Genomic DNA, 20,715 nt, shown 5'->3' on the forward strand with positions numbered 1-20,715 from the left:
GTTTGTATCTCCAAACCTCCTCAGTTAACCTTAGCGATCCTCTATTGCTCCAAAACAATCAATTTAAAAATTGGAGATGGAGAAGGAGCTGGAAATACTAAAGCTACTACCAAGTGGACCAATCAGAGCTCGTGTGCTATGCGTTACATTTCTGGGGAGGTGCACATCAGTTACGACACTAGGCTCTTCAAAGGCTCTCCAAAGGCTCTGCGTAGGTGTCTATCAGCTGCCTATTAGCATGTTGAAGTACAACAATCACAGAGCTGCTGCTGTGGCTGTGTTCACACTACCTGCAACAAAGTTGTCAAACGACCAAGCGGGGCAAACTACACTCTTGATTCCAGAGTCACCATTGTAGCGTTGCTCAAGTGCTGGTTGACACTGCTTTGTCTCCACCCATTCAGAAAGTTATTTCACAATGGCTGCCACCCTCTACCTAAGATAAGATCTAAGATGCACTGTTTGTGTTGGTATAATTGTAATTGCTTGTATAATACGCAGATCTGGTTTTATTTCCTTTTGTGCATGGAATTTAGGGGCCTGATAAAAGAAGTGTAACGAAACACAGGCACGTGATTGGTTGATGTTTCATTGGAGCTGTGTTATTTGTTAAAGTTCATGTCACCAGGTTCCCTTGCAAATCACTTGTATTTCTTGTACTTTATTACCAGTTCTTTGCCACTGTTAGCATTTTTTTTCATTATGAGTCATCAATGAATAATTTTATTCATCTCTTATAATGCCTTTAGGAGAAAATGAATGACAGTTAGTGAAAGTGTTATGCTAACAGCTAAAGATTGACATTATTAACAGCAGCGTAGCACATTTCTTTTTTACTTGTCTCAAGAGAAATCTGGTATCATAATGTTTTTTTTCACGCACATACCTATACTTGTTTTACATGTGGTCCGGTGTAATAATAGCCCTCGGGTCAGTAAACAAGCCCTCAAAAGTTAGGTGATGGATTCGTATCTCATACAACAGCTGGTGAATCTGCTCGGGGGGAGCGGGACGCCGCGGCTCCCCTCCTCGCTGGTATCTGGGTCAAGGTGGACGCGCCCTTTAGCGATTCGCGCGCAAACTGCTCTGGTCATAAAAACAAGCTGTTCAGCGTCTGGTCCGCGAGTGCTTCCCTCTGATTGGTCAGCAGGTAATTGATAAAGGTGTCTCTAATTAACAGGCTGTTTCACCCTCATTATAAACCAGATGTGTGGATTCCGGTCAGAGAGCTTGAAGACATTTTTTAAGGAGAATCATTAGACTCAAGTAATTTTTAGAACAGAATAAAAATGACACACATTATTTATTTTATTTAGCCCGTTATTATGCTCCTTTTCCACATATTTCTACCTCGTTGTCTCGCCTGCTAAAATGTCAGACAGCCTTGTGTTCTCAATGTGATAAAAACAAAACCCTAACAGCTTTTTTTTTTTTTGTTACTGTTAAAATTAGGCCTCTGGGATAGTGGGAGGTGTAAATATCATTAAAGGCAGAGCTCAGTGGCAGAAGGTGAAGAATTTTATACAGCTGTGTTCACTGTAAAACTTGTGGATATAGTTTGGATGGCAACCAAACTTAACAAGGCTCATAGCTTGTACATATATAGAGGGTGTGTGCGTGTGGAACAAGTGAGAATTACGGAGAACAACTAGCTGAAGAATTTGCAGCAATTATTTTCTCTCTGACTGAAAAGATGGGAAATTCAATAATATGTGGCTCAGGATATAGTGTGTGGTATTGTAACTGCAATTTTGTGTCATTTACTAAATTGACAGCAAAAAAAAAAAATAATAAAAATGACTAAATGAATAAGAAAATGACTGCAAACCGTGGTGAGTAAACTAGTATTTTCAGCACCACACCACAGACACAGTGTGTAATCAGCTGTAATCAGCAGTCCCATCAACTAATTTCTTCAGTTTGTGGACGCGCTGATTGGCCGTAATTAATTGTCCAAGTTGATAATAACGCCTTTAAAATCGACTAACTTTCAATGTAGAAAGGATCAACTTTTGCAGAGTCAGCCCAGAAAGATCTGAATCACGACCTCTATTTATCATATTTGACTGTTTGTGGTTAATGGAAATGCAAAAAAACAACTCGGGGGAATAATACAGCCAGCTAATGGCAAATAAAACCGAATCTAAATGCAAACAGCTACACCTCAATCCAACTAATCACCGCTTTGGGATTAGTTATCATTTTCAAGCTAGAAATGAACGAAGGCTGTAAATGAATGCACATTTCCACGCCGCATAGCTCATCTTTACTGGTCTCGAGAGTAGCCATGTCAGGAAACAGGCGGAGAAAAGTGGCAGGGTCTTGGCCCTGTGATTATGGCAGCAGAAGTGACACTAAAATTACTCTGAATCATGTGACCTTTCTTGCCAAAAGGAGACGGGACAAAAGCCACCTCCACAGTTTAAGAACTAGAGGTCAGAGTATATGGACATCATTCCTCAGACTTTTATTTTACAAGACTTCGGTTTATCGTATTTGCTGAGAGCAGACGTACATGCAGAGAGCACATCAGACCAGTCAAGGAGTCCTACGTGATATAAATAAAGGTTTGTGGGTTTGTATTATGGGTAGTGCTTGGTAGGGATACAACAAACAAGGGCTTTCATTCAACACTGATTATTTTTTGAGCAGTTAATTTATTATTTCGTTAACTTACTATTAAATAACCATCCTAAATTATAGCATTAACCTAAACTTTTAACATTATAACCACCTTTCTAATATTGTGTAGCTCTCCCTTGTGCCACCAATACTTTTGTCACTCATCAGAGAATAGACATGGACCTTCTGATGGTGTCCTGTGGTGTCTAGCAAAATAATGTTGTTAGTTGTTAGGCCTTTGGGTCCTATGGGTTGAGGGGAGGTGCCTCTATGGATCATCCCACATGTACTTGTGGACACCTTGTACTGTTGTTCATATTTTTTTTTCTTTTTTGAGTTGTTTCTGAACCATTTCTGTGTGTGTGTCTGTGTCAGACTGCATCCTGCTGGCTGCCATCAATAAGTGTCATTGCCATGGGGTGGGGGTGTCTGGTCTGGTCTAGGTGGGTGGTACTTTTCTAAGTAACATCCACATGAAAGTCAGGTCCAAAAGTTTCAAAAGCAAAACATTGTGTTGTCACAAGATGATCAATGTTCAAACATCTCCTGTCAATGGTCATAATGTTATGCCTGACTGGTTTATTTTAACATGAAGCGACGATTTCAATTATTTTTACCAGCAGAAGAAACTCACCTTACGCTTGACTTCTTCTCAGGATTGGATGCATGCATCGTAAATGAGAGGACTAAAATATTACTGCTTGACAAATGTTCTCATCAGATCGAATAATTTAACGCGTCTGCAGGTGAAAGTGTTTTTCTTTTCTTCTTGCAGCCGAATTTTTAACTTGAAACAGCAAATGTAAATGGGACTTTATAGAATTCCCTTTCTCAGACCCCTGCGTGCAGCGGTGCCGTAATGCTGTGGTATTAGCGTTACCGAAGTGAGAGCGCTTGTTACCCAGGACAGGTGCAGTAGAGGACCTGACAGGGGTGCAGAAATAATCCAACAAAAAGTCTCCTTACCCTGGACAGATCTCCAACCTCCAGGTAAAAACAAATGATGAAAACATTCCAGGTCATCCACACCACGAGCCAGGCGGCGTACTGCAGAGAGAGAGGCACACAGACACGGAGACAAAGAGAGAGGGAGGGAAGTGAGATGCAGACCAGATTTGACAGGCCTTTGTCAGAGAATTAAAAAGGCATGCTCATGTCTTGCATTTGGAGCGGGTGAGATGGAGTGAGGAGGCAGAGGGAGGCTTCACTTTTGATGTTGTTAAGATGCAGAGAAACAAAAACAACAGCGAAGAATGCAACCAATCACCTGAATCAAACCAGACAGGGAGAGAAAATGGATAGCGGGAAGGTGTGTGTGTGTTTGTGCGTGTGTGTGTGTCTGAGTAAAAATGAGTTATAGGAACGAATGAATGAAGGATGGAAAGAGGGCGGTTTAGGAGCTCGGATCAAACTTCCATTTCCCTTTAATTATCTGAATCACCTCACTGAGCATTGTGTGTGAAGGTGCTCGTCTTCTGAGGAGTTTATAAGATGACGGGGAGCCGCCGAGCGGAGGCATGTAGCCGCTTCAGAAAGTTTTCAGAAATTTTAATCATTTCATGGACAGCTGCCGGAGCTTCAAAACTAAAACAAATAATTCCACATGGCGAGTTCCTCCTACTCACACCCACCATGTCGGACAATATTTGTATAATATTAAAGTATATATACACCGCACAATCTTCATATTATGTATTATTAAATAATAAATGGCGACATGATGATACTTCCTATAATACTGGTTCAGTTTTAGTTCAGTGCTTCAGAGTATTTTAGGTATGAACCGTTTTCTGCATTGAGGAGAGGTTAAGCTGTACTCAGTCCAGTTGAGCACTGAAAACTACAAAATTTATCTCTCAGTTCCAGTGAGACAGAAAAAAAAATACATCATTAAACTGTCACTCCAATAGGATTCAGCCCTCATTATTTTATGTAACCGGCTAATGAGAGGCTGTTTCCACACATAAAACAACACTTTCCAATGAGTCCTGAGTGTGTGTGTGTGTGTGTGTGTGTGTGTGTGTGTGTGAAACTCACCCCAGTGACGTATCTTGGCCTGAACTGTATCGTGCCGAAGAGTCCCAGGATGACTACAATGATGTGTAGGAAGTTGGTCAGGATGGGAGCCCACTGGTAGCCCAGGAAATCTATCACCTGACGCTCCAACACACTGACCTGAGAAGAATGAAGGGGAGGCGGAGGGATTAGTGGCAGCTCTGCAATCTTTGAAGTCATGGCTGTGGGTGGTCCCAAAGAGAAAACCACCTACGTTTACATGGTAAAAATATAATCTCTCCTTGTACCCGACTGAAATCATTCCAACTGAACTGCTTACGCCGTCACTATCAAATGTAATGATCAATAAGATACATGCAAGCATCGACTAAATATATGGGAAGAAAGTGTCTACAGCACTGCATTCACTCAGTAGAAAGTACGAGAGAGTGGAGTTGGGACGTTTCAGTGGCTCTTACTACACTGGTTCTGTCTTCGTTCATTCTTAACAAACATGTGCCTCCTTCGGTGCTGACTCACCCTACACTGGCACAACCTGAATACCCACGGTAATGATGGGGAAGTGATGCACCGTATCCTCTAGCCTACAGGTGTCAAACATCTAGACAGCCAGAAGCGGCCCACCAGAGAGTCTTAATGTCTAATGGGTCTAATCTGGCCGCAGGATAAATTTGCAAAGTGGAAAAGTCACAAAATAACAGATATCAGTCGACAAGAAGCGCTTCTGGTGAGCGAAGCTAAACCAGGTTCTAGAGGCAAAAGTCTGGACAACATCCGAATTTGTTCGGCCCATTTCTTGTCAGGTAACTGAAGTGTTCATAGCAGCGGCTCTTTACTAATTTTCTAGTGGAATGATGATAGTATAATTCATATCAAGCTACCAGATAGCTATCAGGCTACTTGGATCTTCAGATGACCTTCGCTGGCCTGTCATTCCAACAGATGGCTCCCAATCTGTGTCATCCTTTTGATAAAGGTCAGACTTTTTACCTGGAATACAATGAAGAGTCGCCCAGCCGTCGCCATCCAGCCACTGTTTTTTTGTGAAAAGACCCAATACACTTTTTTTTTTTGTTATTTACCGTCACTTATTATTATAACTGTTACGTATACAATAAGTTTGACAGTTTGAAAATGTCTTTATTATACTTAATTCAGTTGCACAGTGCACACGTGACTGAGGTAAGAAAGCTTTTAATCTTAGACGGAGCCTCGGATTTGGAACGGAGCCACTGATAAAACACAACATATCTCTAAAACAACTTGAATACCAGAAAATGACTCATTAAAGATGTTAACAGTGGCTAACCTACTCAAAAAGAGGTGTATTTTTGTCCTCCTACGGTACGTGATAATTAACTGAATATTCATTAATAACGCTGAAATATTCATTAATAAGCTAATTGAGAAAGTTACACTGAGATTTCTCGGCCTCGCCGAGTCCGTCCCACAACGGCTAAGGAGAGGGAAAGGCTATTTATCATAATATCATAAATCACAAAGGCTTTATCAGAATGAAGTGCGCGGTAATCAGTTACACATGCATTACCGTTAAGCCGCCCGGGCCGGCGTGCGCGCATGTGTGCGTGTTTATCATTCAGACGCTGCAGCCTCACGCTGAGACAGTTAATGAAGTCAGCGCAGCGAATGATATGGCACTGCTAAATATATTAACGGAGGCAGGGAGAGAGAAAAGGGAGGCGGGGAGATGCGGGGGGGGGGAGGCAGACACAAAGACGAGATGTGAACTAGAAAAGAAAGTTAAGGGTAGAATTATTAGCTTCGTTTACCCGAGAGGAGACGAACGGCGACTGCTGCGCACCATCCACAAGACGCGTTTAAACGCCGACGGCTTAACCAACAAATCAGAGGTTTGGTTTTTCTCTCAGTCTCGCACACATTTCTGGATGGCTGAGTTTTCGAGTGCCCTAATGTGAGACCATATGGCAACACTACGGCCACATACAGCAGGTATACACACACGCACATACACACACACACACACACACACACACATATCATAAATAACTGTGACACTGAATGAATGGACATCTTTGTTTTAAATATAATTTACTAAACATGAGATACCCAAGAAGAAAATGAGGTTGTGTGAATGAGTGTGCGCCGACCTGCATCCGCCCATGTGCGTGCATGTGAGTTTCCATGTCAGGGCAGGTCTGCTGTGCTTGCACTTGACAGCACCTGCTGTTATTGGACACACTGGGCTCAGCTGGCACCACAATGTGTGAACACGTGTGTGAGTGAGTGCGTGAGAGAGAGTGAGAGACATTGTGCTTCATTGTGCGAGCGCCTTTGTGCGCGGGACAGGCTCCGTCTCTCCGCTCCTTTGTGTGTCGGCTTCATTGTATTATGTAAAAGTGTGTCCTCCCATTGACAATTATACAGTGCCACAATTGTGCCGCTTTCACAAACACACACACACACACATACAGAGGCCATTAGAAAAAAAAAAAAAAGTCAGAGGCCTCCCAGCCCATTACTGAGTCCCCTGGGGGCCCCTCTTTCATCACCAATAATATAAACAGTCTTCAGTCCAGCTGGGGTGCGCGCACACCCTAAAAACATACTATAAATCACACAAACACGACTACAAGGGAGAAAATTGGACAGAAGGAATAAATATTTTTTTTTGTGCGTAAGAACGTGCTTATTTTGTTCTGGTGTTCATTGCTCTGACTCTGAACTATAGGAACCAATGACAGCAATATTCAAATCCTGACCATCTGTTCCCTTCGCGCCACGCTCATCTTTTCATGTGAAAGTCTCATTACACGGCTCAGCTGCAGGACAACCAACATCAGCTGCTTCAGTACATCACTCTTTGTAATTCGGTCACTCCGTCCTCCCGTCAGACAATAGACGCAGACGCTCGCACGGCCTCCTCCGTCGTAACGCCGGCATCCTCTCTCTCCGTGGATCAAACGAGAAGAGGCTTCAGATAAGGTCTGAAATCCCCCCGGCTTTTCAACAACTTTGAGTCTGCGGGGAGAGAGACGGGGGAATGTGCGCGCGGAGAACAGTCGCTCCGGCTACGTAAGCCGCGGCGGTTTCGAGGCGTGTGCAGCTGATGAAAGCTTCTGTGGCGTACAGGTGGAGCGTCGGGCTGACTTCGCCGGGTCCTTCGGGATCCGCCGCGACGCGCTTTGAAGATGCCGACGGAGACGTTCATTTCGGCAGCGCTGCTTAGGCCATGGACGCGTTCAGGTTAATCGTCCGCCGCGGGTGTTAAACTGTGGACGCAGCACACTCGCCTTAATGGTTGGTTTATTAGGCGCTGCTTTGGATGTGCTTAATGCATGTGTGAGTGCATGCATGGGTACGCAGCGTTGGCGCGATTCTGTTTGAGTTTGGTTCACAAAACACACAGAAAAACAACTTGATATGCAGCCTTCTGTCAATCGTTTGCCAGAACCAAGTCCCTCAGGGGCCAAGGATATTTATTCCACCTACTGTTTTGTTAGCATAGGCTGGTGCGTGTGATCTTCTTAGCAAAAGTTTCCCAAATGCAGAGTAAACAGCTGCTGTACACCTATCAATATTCTGGCCAAAACAGTTGGGTTTGGTAGGGGCAGAGAAAACTTATTGTGTGCTGAATTCACGCAACATTTAGCATGTTTCACCTCGCTCCAGTCGAAAAGACACTAATGCTCATTCTGTGAGATAAATAAAGCAATGGCACTTTCTGCTTTTTGGATTGAGAGTTGGGCCTCAGTTCACATCAGACCAGGCCACCGTCTTCCATCGCTCCATGGTGCAGTTCTTCAGCGGCTTTAGGTCGTGGAGTTGCATGAGGACTCACCAGTCTGTGCAGGTCTGTGTTCTGACATCTTTCTATCTTCATAGACGGCATTAAGGCTTTTAAAAATTTGTGCTCAGACCACACAAGCCAGCCAATGAACCTTGGGCGCCAATGACCCTGTCGCCGGTTCACAGACTGTCCTTACTTGGACCACTTCTGGTTGTAGGTGGAAACAGCTGAACGACCAGAACACTGCGCACGTCCCGCCTTTTGGAAGTCGGCCAACGCGACCTCTGTCAAAGTCTTTCGGATCCTCGCGCTTGTCGGGAATGTTTCACAAAAGCGCGCCCCGTTGGACTAACCCAACTGCGTAGACGCACCCTGGAGTACAATCACTCCGTCGAAGTGAGACATTAAAGCCCCGGACGTCACGTTAAACGGTTCTGTGAAAACGCAAAGCGAGACAAAATCTGCTCGTTTACAGAGGTCAGTGCAGCACTTCTAAAAACGACTGCTTTCCTATTTCTATATATCGCGTCTTGTGCCGCGCGCACGCGGGGACGCGTCGCGGAAATGCATCACTCGCAGAAAGACACGAAGTAGAACGAGGAGGCTGATGAAAGGAGCAGGAGAGAAGCGGAGGATGAAGCAGGGAGAGAGTGTCTTTAGTGGGTTTGGGAAAGATTTTGCTCTATTTGGTAATGAATGATAGACTGATATCAAAGAATTATTATTGCTCTGGGATCTGCCCTGTGAGACCATTAGGAGACAGTGGAGAGTGATAAAAGCGTCTTTTATCTTAAGCAGAGGAAAGGGAGAGAGAATAACAGAGCGAGGGATGGACAGAGACACGCCAAGAGCTCTGATGAGAGGGGATAGAGGGGCGATTAAGAGCCAACTGTAACAGAGGAGAGAGAAAGAGATGGTACATAGGCAGTGGGTGGGAAAAATGAAACTGCCTCGTCTTCTGCCCCCCCAATCCCCCCCTTCCCTGACCAATCTCACCTCACTCTTGTCCTCTCGTTTTGCTCCCCACCTTTTCCCTCTTCTCATCATCACCTCTCTTTCCCTCTCCTACATATTTAATCTGCATTCATCTGTTACCAGATCTGTTGTGTCATAAAACAGCAAATTACCTCATCTGCCTCCTCCCTTTCCCCCCCCCTCTATTACCGCACCACCTTACCCCTCCCACCTCCGTTCCCTTCCCCGTTCCTCCCATTGTCTCCGTCTCCACCTCCCGTCTCCTCATCACGGAGCGTTTCCTTCTCTCGCGTCCCTTCCTTTTCCTCCTCCCCCCCGTGCCCTCGGCTCCACCTGCTACCCCGTTACCTGGCTCGCTCTCTCCGTCTCGCTCGCCTTCCTCCCTCTCTCGGTTTCATCCCTCCCTCCCCTCGTTCCCTCGGCTCTTTGGCTGAGAGTCTTCACTTGGTTCCGTGACCTTTAGAAAACTGCTGATCAAATTCTGCTGCTCATCCCATTACAGACGACAGAGAGAGGGAGGGAAAGGGGAGAGGGATGACGGGGAGGCGGCGGTCGAGTCGGGCAGGGTGGGAGGGGATGGATGGAGAGGAGGAGCTGGTGGAAGCTGTGGTGAAGGAGAGGTGGCACGGGGAAGCGGCGGGCGTGGAGTGGAGAGAAAAAACATGCAGGGGAAGTGAGAAAATATCCAAAAAAAATGCTTTGTGAGTCACACAGGGAGCATCACGACCGAGCAGCAGCTCACATCGCAGCAAACGCGCGCCGCTTCTTCCTCGCCGACTTCCGCTCTGAAGCTGCAGCCTTTTTTCCGTTTCTATAATCATCGTAAACTTTATTCTCCTAATAAAACTCCGAAGCAGTCGTGGTTTACTGTTAACTTAATTAAGGCCGCCTAACTGCGCAATATCCCACTGTGTACAGCAAAAGCAATCTCCTATTGATTCGGTTCACACAACGATCAATTCATCTCCATTGGAGGCTATTAGGGACCATTTGTGGCTACTTAGGGCTCGGAGAGAGAGCAAAGACGGCGGGGAGGATGGGGCGAGCTAAAGCGAGGAAGAAAAAGATAAAAGGTTGCGCGAAAAGAAATGAAAAATATGCAGGGGGGGGCGAAGGAGCGGGAGCGAATGGCGGAGAGGGAAATAGAAGAAGGGCGGTGATGGAAGGAGAGGATAACGATCATAGGTGAAAATCTCTCCATTAAATATCCAATTTCCTCCATTTAGAGCTGCTCACTGTCACCACATTTGTTCAATCATATCTTTAATAACCATAATGTCTTCAGTGACTCAGCTATACATAAACTCCACACAACTCCGAGGGAAAGTCCCACTTGAATTAACACAGCAAGGATGACCATTGGCGTCGACGCGACGTTCATAAGCCTTTTAACACTGGAGAAATTGCCCGTGACTCATGCAGATGCTGTGTTTCCTTGGCATGAGCGGACCGAACATTCAGGAGAGCTGGGCTAAGCTCTTGCCAAGCCCCGAGGTGCACCTCCCAAATTTTACAGAGCTCTCTTGAAGCCGGAGAACGGGATTACCGAGATGCGGCGGGAGATACGGAGTAACGTTTGGTTCTGCGATAGCATTTCATCATTTGTAGCTTTGCACCCGGCCACAAATGATGAAAGGCGGAAGGGAAGTGTACAAGGGTTAAAATGGTATGGATGTTTGAAAACCTGGGAACGTGCCGGTGTTTCTAAGGCGGAACTGAAATGAGTGACAGAATCTCCAATTCTGACAATTTCCAAAACCACCGCAAGAGATTTTTAGGATGAAAGGTCTCAGTTTCAAGTTTAAATGAGTGCAAACATTATCCCCAGATTATAAGTCTACAGGGAGAGGCTTCAAAGGCATAGGTCTCCTTTTGTTTTAAGTCTGGAGCAAGGAGAAGAAAATAAGGATTGATCAGAGCCCCTTAGAAATGTACTATCTGATGTAGATCTGTGATAAACATTTTTCACAGGCAAGAGCATGATTTCTCAGATATGGGTTAATTCAACTTAGATGCAAAAAAAAATTAACACGCAATTGTCCGTTAATGTTCAGCCACACATGCTGATGAAGAAAGACTGCCTGGTCAAAACTGAACTCCGGGAAGCTGTCACTCCTACAGCCGTTTTTCTTTGGGTCTTTGGATGAAAAGATCTATTGTTGGACTGCACAGTTAATCGATGTAATTGATTCAGACTGACATCTTTATTACAAAGAGCTTAAGTTTACATCGCTAACTTGGGCTTTAATTAACCTTTTAGACAAAAAAAAAAAAAAACATCTGTTAAATACATCAAGGCTACTCGAAGCAGAAGCAACGCCACACGGCATACAGCAAAGGGACACGGGAAAAGGTCGCTTTGATCAGGGAATCATGTGGGTCAAGTTCCTCGGTGCAGCCTATAACTCTTTACAGCATCTAAAATAACTTTATAGAACTGTAATGATTATCTCGAACAGAACAAAAGTTATCAGGCAGTTATTTTTATGAACCAAAATGCAGCCTGCGTGAACTGTAGAAGTCAAAAGCACCTCGCTCCATTGCAGGAGGTTCAAGACCAGTGACTCCAGGCAGTTTCTACCCTTAAGTTCAAAGGGTATTATTCTGACCTATCCAGAAAAAACTAAAGTAGTACTGCACATGCTCCAGGGCTGAGCTTAATCAATGTTCCTGTTCCCAAAACAGGCAAGAATTCAGACTTGAGTTATTATTTCTCCTCCTCATGGCAATTCCACCGCTAACTCACATGTAAGTGCCCAATATCTGCTATTATAAATGTTGGCCGGGCGCTTGTCCCTGTTCAGATTACAACCATTTGGTTCATCTGTTTTTCACTTTTGCTAGCCCGCCATGATGTCAGTTTTTATAAATATGGCTGCCATGGCTGTAAACAGATGGAGAGAGATGATGGAGTCGGTGTTAGCCAGTTAGCAACGCCCTGTAAGTACCGTGATGTGTCATGTGGAACAACCGAGATGGATCAAGATGGCAGCGTGTTAATGAAGGCTGTGCTTCAGAGGAGCACTCATAGATTGTCATTATGGTCACTCATCTTCATGCTACAAGCTCTAGACAGACTACTTAGAAATACGATGAGCAACCGCGGGCACCGAGGCAAAATCCATTTCTTATTTGTAATAATAAATCCTGGCACCTGAACAAATTGCAACTGTAATTTGGACCCCACAGAAGTCCGACGTACTCAAACGGAATGTCACGAATAGACTTAACGCAAACCTTATTTCTGCATTATAGTCAGAAATAACACTGGGGGGAAATTTCCCTAATTTGTTACCGTGTGTGCTTCCACTCTTTTTGTCCTCTGATGTTTATTCTCAGCTAGGAACGTCCTTGACGGAGCGTTTCAGAGCTCGAATGCATTCAGGTTCCAGCACACTCCAAACAAGAATAAGACACCATTGTGCCACATGTTGAGATCTTGCTTCATTCCAGCAGTCAAGATGAAGACAGACAACGTGATTTCACCTATTAACTCAATGGGCTGTGCTATGGTCGGACCATTGACTTAAAAGATGCCGCTACCAGAGATTTCATTTCACACGACGGCGCAGCCTTGTGTACGCAGAAGATGTTTGCATTCCAACTCCTTTATGGCACTTTCAATATAAGCCATTACATAAATGGTATTTATTACGTATTGCCGGTCTTATCATGGTTTGCTGAGCAGCAATAGGCTCGGAGCCCATCAAGATATCTGCATCTTGGAATGATGATAAAGACGAGTAAGACGTAAAAGCCATCCAACAATTTCTTTTGGTTCCTATTCTCGCACCGTTGCTGTTAATACTACCAACACGTTATTCTGTCGACGCTCCATCTGTATCCGCCGCTTCCTCTTCCCTCTGTCGCTCTCTCTCGTGCCACGAGCGCCAAGGATCCATTTCACATCTCTTTGCGAATTAACTGGAGTGATTAATATTCCTAGGAAACATTTCTGTATGTAAACGTGGCATTTAAATGTCAGGAAGACCGGCTAATCAGTTTGGTATTTCAACAGATCTTCCCTCTCTGTCTGTGACTGTCCACCCCTCTATCTTTATCTATTTCTGCCACTGCTCTTTTGTTTTTCTGTCAGCTGGGTGCCTCTCTTGCTCTCTCCCTCACTGCCTGGAAACAAAAATAAAAGCCTAGCTGAAATACTTTTCTGCAACTGTTAATTTGGATATTGTCGAGTAGTTGCTGGATCGCGCCTGCCGTAGTGTAACAAGTGGTAACAGCTTTCTATTTAGCCGTCAATCTACGCTCCGAACATGGCGTTGATCATGACCTCTGGGTAGTGAATGAATGAATGAGGTTGAAGATAGAAGCGACCAAAATGAGTTTCCTCCGCAGGGTGGTTGGACTGAGCCTTGGAAACAGAGAGGAGCTTGAACATCTGAAGGGAGCTCCGAGTAACACTCCCACTCCTTCACATCTAAAGGAAGCAGTTGAGGCGTTACAGGCGTCTGACTCTGATTCCCTGGGAGGTTTACAGGGCAAACTCTTCTGGGAGGAGATCCTGGGGTTAGGCAGAACTCACCAGTGAGAAAACATGTCTCATCTGGCTTGGCGACGCCTTGGGATGCCCCATGGGAAACCAGAAATGTTGACGGGGAAGACGGTGCACGCTGCTTAGCTTCCCGCCAACGTGACCCGGCTTCGGATAAGCAGACAAAAAGGGATGGATGGATAGTAACGTTCATTCACCAAATCAAATCACTGTTAGCTTGTCAAAGAAAATCTAACCCCTAACTGTGAGGCATAATTGATGGCGTGTCCCCATCCCAAAATAAAAGCAGCGTGAGGGGTTATTTATAGCGGTGACATCTGAATGGGCCGCGCACAACAACACACCCACTTGCATCTGCACGCACAAAACAACAGCAGGACGACGCGGACGCGCGGAAGCACACAGGGCCGGAGGACATTCTCCCGCTCTCAGACTATCAATCAGATATCGTTAGACGGCCTCAAACGAGACCGCGCGCGTGCGTCTGAGCGTGCGCGACAGCGGCCTGTGGGTTGGACTGTGTGTCACCGTGTGCTGACACTGAGCTGAATGTGTCATTAGCGATAATTGCAGGTTGCAGCAGAAGCTCTTTACAATCATTTACCGTGATTGACCAAGTGATTATGATTAATATCACACACATCATCTCGAGAAATGCACCTGTCCCGCTTTATTCAGCGTCCGCTTTTCTCCCGTTGTCTCCCCTTCCTGGTCACGGCGTCTCCACGTTCTCATCAGCGCCTTATTAATCAAATTGTTTAGTAGCGGTTTCTAATGTCTTCGATGAAAACCTTGTCCATCTGTGTTTGCCTCCCCGCTGCTTGCCTTTGAAAGCTTTCTCTTCCTCTGTCCGTCCGTCAGATTGTCCTTTTCTGTCTGATCTGGCCAGACCAAAGAAACGCTGGCATTATCAGAGGGAGGCAGAAAGGGTGAAATGCTTGGGTTTGTCTCAATATGTTTTTATCTGCTCCGCCGCTTTGATCTAAACTGGAATGATTTGGGGTGAAAAAAGAACACGAGAGAGGAGGAGACAACAGAGGTGGACAAAACTTGGGAATTCCAAAACTTATCTCGAGGATAGAGGGGATTGGGTTCTTGACGCATTATTCAAATCTTCATGATAGATTGTCTCATCGTAGTTGGGGTAAAAACTTGTTATGCCCTCCCCCACAAATGTTCGCCGAAGAACTTGAAGAAGTTGGAGGAAACGCGGCTGCAGAGGTTTCACACAGACGTCAGGAGTTATACAGTTTGTGCAACGGTTTTTGTTCTCCTGCTTTTTCTCCTGGCTCCTTAATGACTTCAGCTCCCTCTGCTTATTGCCTTTTCCCTCCTTTATCTCTCAGCCCTCCCAGTGGCTCTCCCTTTCTCCCCCCCCCCCGCCACCCTTAGCTTTTTTTCTTTCCTTTATCGCAAACCTCCTCTTCTCCCTCTTGCTTTCGGCTTGTCAGTTTAGCTTTCTCTTCTTCTGTCTTTTTGTCGACCTCTCTGCTCCATGTTTTCCTCCTTCTCCCCTCCCCTTTTTTCCCCACTGCCGTTCCTCTCTCTCTCCCCTTCTCGCTTCCATTTCCATTATCTCTCCATCCTCTCCCTTGGCTCTCTCCACCACCACCTCCGCCTCCTCCTCCTCCTCCTCCTCCTCCTCTCAGCCCACACCTCCGTCCTCCCCTCCCTTTCTTAATCGGGTTCCGTGTCACTATTCAGCGCACACGCGCGCACAAACACAGTAGCAACCATCCTCAGTCAATCTGTAAATGAATTATCAGCCCACCAATGGTTTTCCGTTGGTACACTCTTATATCTTAATGGCCGATCTATGCAGGGAGTGCTTTTATGAGAACAAAATGCATGTGTGTGTGTGTGTGCGCTGGTTAGTTCAACTGCTGCATGATAAATAGGAAGTATTAGGAGGCACCTCTATCGTACCCAGGGGTTCTCACTTTGCGTGTGTGTTAAGTGCATGCGTGTGCGCTCGCGCCTGCATGTTTAATGCGTGCGGTTCATCGTGCGCTCCCGGTTTTTGTCGGTTTTCTGTGCGCAAACACACAAGGTAATGGCAGTGCACGCGGTGTGTGTGCTAAATTTTGTGGGTGTGTGTGTGTGTGCACGTGCGCGAAGTGGGAGTGGAAATGACACCAGATAAACCCACAGATGGACGCCCAGCGGGCTAAGAAACATTAAGACTGCACAAACACATTAACACACACACACACACACACACACACACACACACACACACACACAGAATGGTAAGTAGATATTGGCCTCTCCCTCTCCCTGAATAACTTCTCGGGAGCTGAATGAAATCAACCACATCATTGGCGGTTGTGTTGCGTGCATGTGTATACACAAGCAGAGAGCGGTATGAGTGTGTGTTGTGTTGTGTAATTGGTGTTTTTTTTTTTTTTTGTTTTTGTGAAAAGGATTACTTTGAGCAAATAAAAAAATAATAAAACTTGAAAGGGTTTGATTTTCCCGTTAGTTGATAGTATCTGAGAGCCGTCTGCGGCCTGAAAACAGCCAGGTATGTTTTTTTGAACCGCCGAACTGTTTCCCCCAAATGTTTCAGATCCTCCAATAAGTCAGGAGACGACGGGATCGGGGCGGTTTATTGTGTCTTTATCTGCGTCTGAAACTAAATTAACTTTGTGTCCTGGGCTGAATGGGGGACATGAAAAGAACCTGTGGTTTCCCAGCTGACAATGAACTGCCGACCGTCGTCGTCACCTCATTTAAATGAGCTTCATTGTGCTCCCAGCGCTCATAGCATCAGTGGGCACCGGGCACTTTATTTCCTCACTGCTCACTGTTATGAGGCAGAAAATGTGGCCATATTTCCATAATATTACTCCGGCTGCTATCGCTGAGGCCTCATTGCTGATCGCCCATTCACCGCCAGCGGAGCACATCCAGCCGGCACTTGCTCCCGGTGCATGTGGACATGAAAGCTCGTCTGTGTGTTTACTGTACAGAAACGCCCACGAGCAGATTGCACTTAAGCCATTTACGACGCTGTAAATCTGGAGGTCTCTGCGGCTTCCTATCGTCGGGCTACCTGCGACTAGGGGCATTACAGACGGCGCTTTAAAAACCGGGGCTGTGTTTTCAGCTGACCCAGCCTGGTCTCTGTTTGCCGGCGTCTCGGTTTCCATAACGCAGCCTGGACAAGGTGACCTGTGGCTCATGCATTATCAAGGAATCCTTAATGTACCTGTGATTTGTTTAGCATGTAGGAGCTGGTATATATTCATAGGAACTGAGTCATCCGTGGGATAAAAGGAGCCCGCAGGTGCTTCCTCGCAGCAGTCGCAGCAGTAAATTTAGGTCTGGACATATTTTATATACTTGGTGCAACAAGCAATTACTTTCATTATTGATTACTCTGCCTTGTGTATTTTTTTCTATTAACTGTAGCAGTTGTTTAGCCTATAAAATACCTATAAATAGTCAAACATGGCCATTAGAGTCCCCAGAACCCACGCTGAGGTTTTATATTGGTTGGTTTGACCGATTAACTTTAACATAATTTTCACATAGATTAAACAGGGGAAAGGAGGAGATCATTACATCTGAGACAATAGAAATGACACCTTACGTCACAGGACAAGTGACTAACCCTCAATATCGTTCTCATTAACATTTGCATTGAAGCGTTTATGGATTAAATGATCACTATTGTTAAGTCCAGGGGTTTTCAACGTTTTTCAGGCCACGGAGATTAAGTAGAGACCCCCTACCTACTATATGTGTTCTATATTGAACTCGGCTTTAAGCTATTCAAATTCTTCTTCTTTTTTTATATCAAACATGTGCAACAGTAGGAATGGCCGTGCAACTGCCGTAAACAGCTATTTAGCTTCATGATATGACCATGGCAACACACCAACGCACAAGTATAAATGCTCACAACAGTGTAAACCTCTACCATAGGCTCTGTGTAAATCTATTTAAGCACTATAAACCGAACTCTACATTATCACGATGTTCACTTATTGGACTCTTACTTTAATACAATTTTCATTTTCATATAATTTCATAGATAATGTTGACTTCGGAAAATGGTTTAAGAAGAACCCTTTCTCAAAGTTAAACAAATGTTACGAATGTTAATCTTATCTGCAACATGCTTCTCTGGTAGTGATCGTTTGTTTTGACGGCCATGTTCTCAGATCTCCACCCTCTGACACTGAGATTTTACATCTGTTTCATTCACGTGGCCGCGGACCACACAAATACATAAACACTGTCTGTTTCTGTCACTTAAAAAAATTGGCCACTACCATCTTTTTTTTTGTTGTTGTTGTTGTCAGGGTGAGGTCAGGTTCTATTTTTTTCCCTCAAATGTGATTTATCTCTCACTTTAATCCAGCAAGTGTGTGTGTGTGTGTGTGTGTGTGTGTGTGTGTGTGTCTTCCCCAAGCCAACTAACCACTTCACTCTTAAATCTATTGCTCTTTCAGTCAAAGATCGTACTCTCAGCATTGTCCAAAAGCTCTTACGAAGTCACTACTGACATTTTGTCTCTACGCAGGCGGAGAGAAAACGCAAGTGTGTGTCTGTGTTATTCTGCTTTCATTAACCTAATGGCATGGCAGGGGAGTTAGGACTTTAGTTTAGTGGCCATTGGAGATAGGGACCGTGATATGATGTGAAACTTTAATGTTTTCAAATGAACGTAATTATCGTTAGCAGCGCTGGTTTGTTTGGAATTTTTGCTCCGTCGCTGTTGCAGAACTGTCAAAGCAACGTTGCATCATTCTGACCACTGCACTGCCAACTGTTTTCCTCTATTAATAGCCATATTAAGACTGAATCACTAAATTGCAATCCCACTCACAAATAGAGTAGGATGTTTATTTAATGAAAATGGCATTACCACTAAATGGCATGTGTAAGAAACATGGATCTGAGAGTTGTAATAGGCTCAGTGGAACTGTTTCAGGTCTCCATTAGACAGTTTCTTGGGTTTGTTGGGTTTGTGTTTCTCTCTCCCCGTCTAACAAACGTATCACAACACACACTCGCACCGGCTTGCAGCCGTATCGAATGCATTACAAGGAGTCGCAGGCACTGAAAGGAAGGGTGATCTCTAAAATGCATTACAAAGTTTTCAGGGTGCTCTAGCTCAAGTAATATGATGATACTGCCTGGCAACCGCATGAATACAAATCATCTACGTTTCACAAATTAGAAATAAAATAGATAAATCCCTTCATGTGCAACCAAGACAGCTGTCAAATACAGAGGCGTGCGGAGATGATTGGTGGGTTTTGTCTTATTGAGGTGCAAACTACGGATCCAATAATAGCCTCAGACTGATGGTTCTTATGAGATAAACTCTGCAGGGCAATTCTGAGACGGGTCCCAAATCACTGATGATTCATGTTTTAAAGATAACCGCACAGAAAAGGAAACTGAAGCCAAGGTAATTTGATACTGATATCCAATTCTAAGATGGAATCGGAAAGTTTCAAAGCTATAATTTCTTTTCGTGAAAATTGGGAGGCAAAGAGTGGGGAAGTAAATTTGGTGGAGCTGCCACGCTGATCAGTAGATAGACAAGATTGTGCGATGTTTCTCTTCCCAATTACCCAACAATGTTTGCACTGTAGTACAGTGCATAACATCAACTATAAGAAGACAATTAAACAAGCGTACTAGAACTAGGAACCAAGTCACAGTCACTGTTTCCACCGTGCCTGGTCTCTACAGCGATTAAAAAGGAAATATTTTGTGACAGTTTTAACTGATTCTAAAATAACAAGGATGATAACCAGATTCAGTTCCAAGGGTAAATCTGTTCAAGCGTTTGTGTTGAATGCTAGATGGATGGGAAGTCCTTCTACTATGTGGTGTGTTCAAGTTCATGTGTTCAAGTCTGAAGGTGGAAAGAACGTGGACGCTACAAACAATATTGCATTTCTTTTTTGCTTTTAACATTTTTAAACAACTCATTGACATCTGTTTGCAGAGGTTCCCAACTCTTTTTTCCCAGCATTCCCACATCACATGAACTCATAATGCATCTCCGATTAGCTTTCTAGAAACCTTTGAGGAGACAAAGAACCAGGGTATCCAAAAAGATGGAAGCTTGTGTAACTAATCATTTGGTTGTATTATCTACAGGCAGCACCGCAACAGATTAAAGTTGTCATAATAATGAAAATCTCATTGCACCATTAGCAACAATACACTAATCAATTTGCTAACTGACATGAGAGCGTTATTAACTGAACAAAATGATTAACAAATATAAGCAGCAAAAAACTAACAAAGAGGAGTGAATGGAACAGACCCTTCTGTAGCTTTTTTATCCTACTTTCACAGGCTCAGTTGAATTTGGACATTTATTTCTACCAAGTACGCAATCTTTAGACTTTAGTCTTTGGTTGTTCGGACTGAATTCTGAGGAACAGACGTCAGAGGATGGGGGGGACAGTCATTCAGCAACTGGTACGATGCCCAGGGAATGTTTTCTGGGATAACTGGCCGTACTGCATCCACACATGCTATTTGCGTTGGACATTTTGGAGGAGTTCCCTATATTCACAGCATGTTTTAGTATTGTAGTGTACATCCTACATACATGTAGCATGCTTTCTGGAAATGTTTTCTTAAAGCCATGAACACATGTGCGCGAATACGCGATATAACCGCAGACAAGTGGAGATTCCGCATATGAACTCCATCTTGTAGAAAGGAGACCAAACCAATGTTCTCACGTCGAACTGTAGTGTACTGTGCTGGAAATACCGCAGTGTGGCACGACAGCGTCTGTTGCCAACAGAAGTGACAAACCAACACACCCACAACTCTGCAACTT

The 20,715-nt window shown here is 44.5% G+C and overlaps 1 protein-coding gene across 1 annotated transcript in view; it reads right to left on the bottom strand.

Moving 5' to 3' along the window:
* nkain2 (sodium/potassium transporting ATPase interacting 2) overlaps positions 1–20,715 on the bottom strand; it is an 83,916-nt gene that overhangs the window by 40,698 nt on the left and 22,503 nt on the right. The window contains exons 2-3 of the mRNA XM_047573980.1: positions 4,660–4,797; positions 3,589–3,669 (exon numbers count right to left, since the gene is read on the bottom strand). Of these exons, the coding sequence (XP_047429936.1) occupies positions 3,589–3,669; positions 4,660–4,797 (219 nt within the window). The remainder of the gene's footprint in view (positions 1–3,588; positions 3,670–4,659; positions 4,798–20,715) is intronic.

Source organism: Mugil cephalus, chromosome 21, assembly GCF_022458985.1.
Source record: "Mugil cephalus isolate CIBA_MC_2020 chromosome 21, CIBA_Mcephalus_1.1, whole genome shotgun sequence".
NCBI lineage: Eukaryota > Metazoa > Chordata > Actinopteri > Mugiliformes > Mugilidae > Mugil > Mugil cephalus.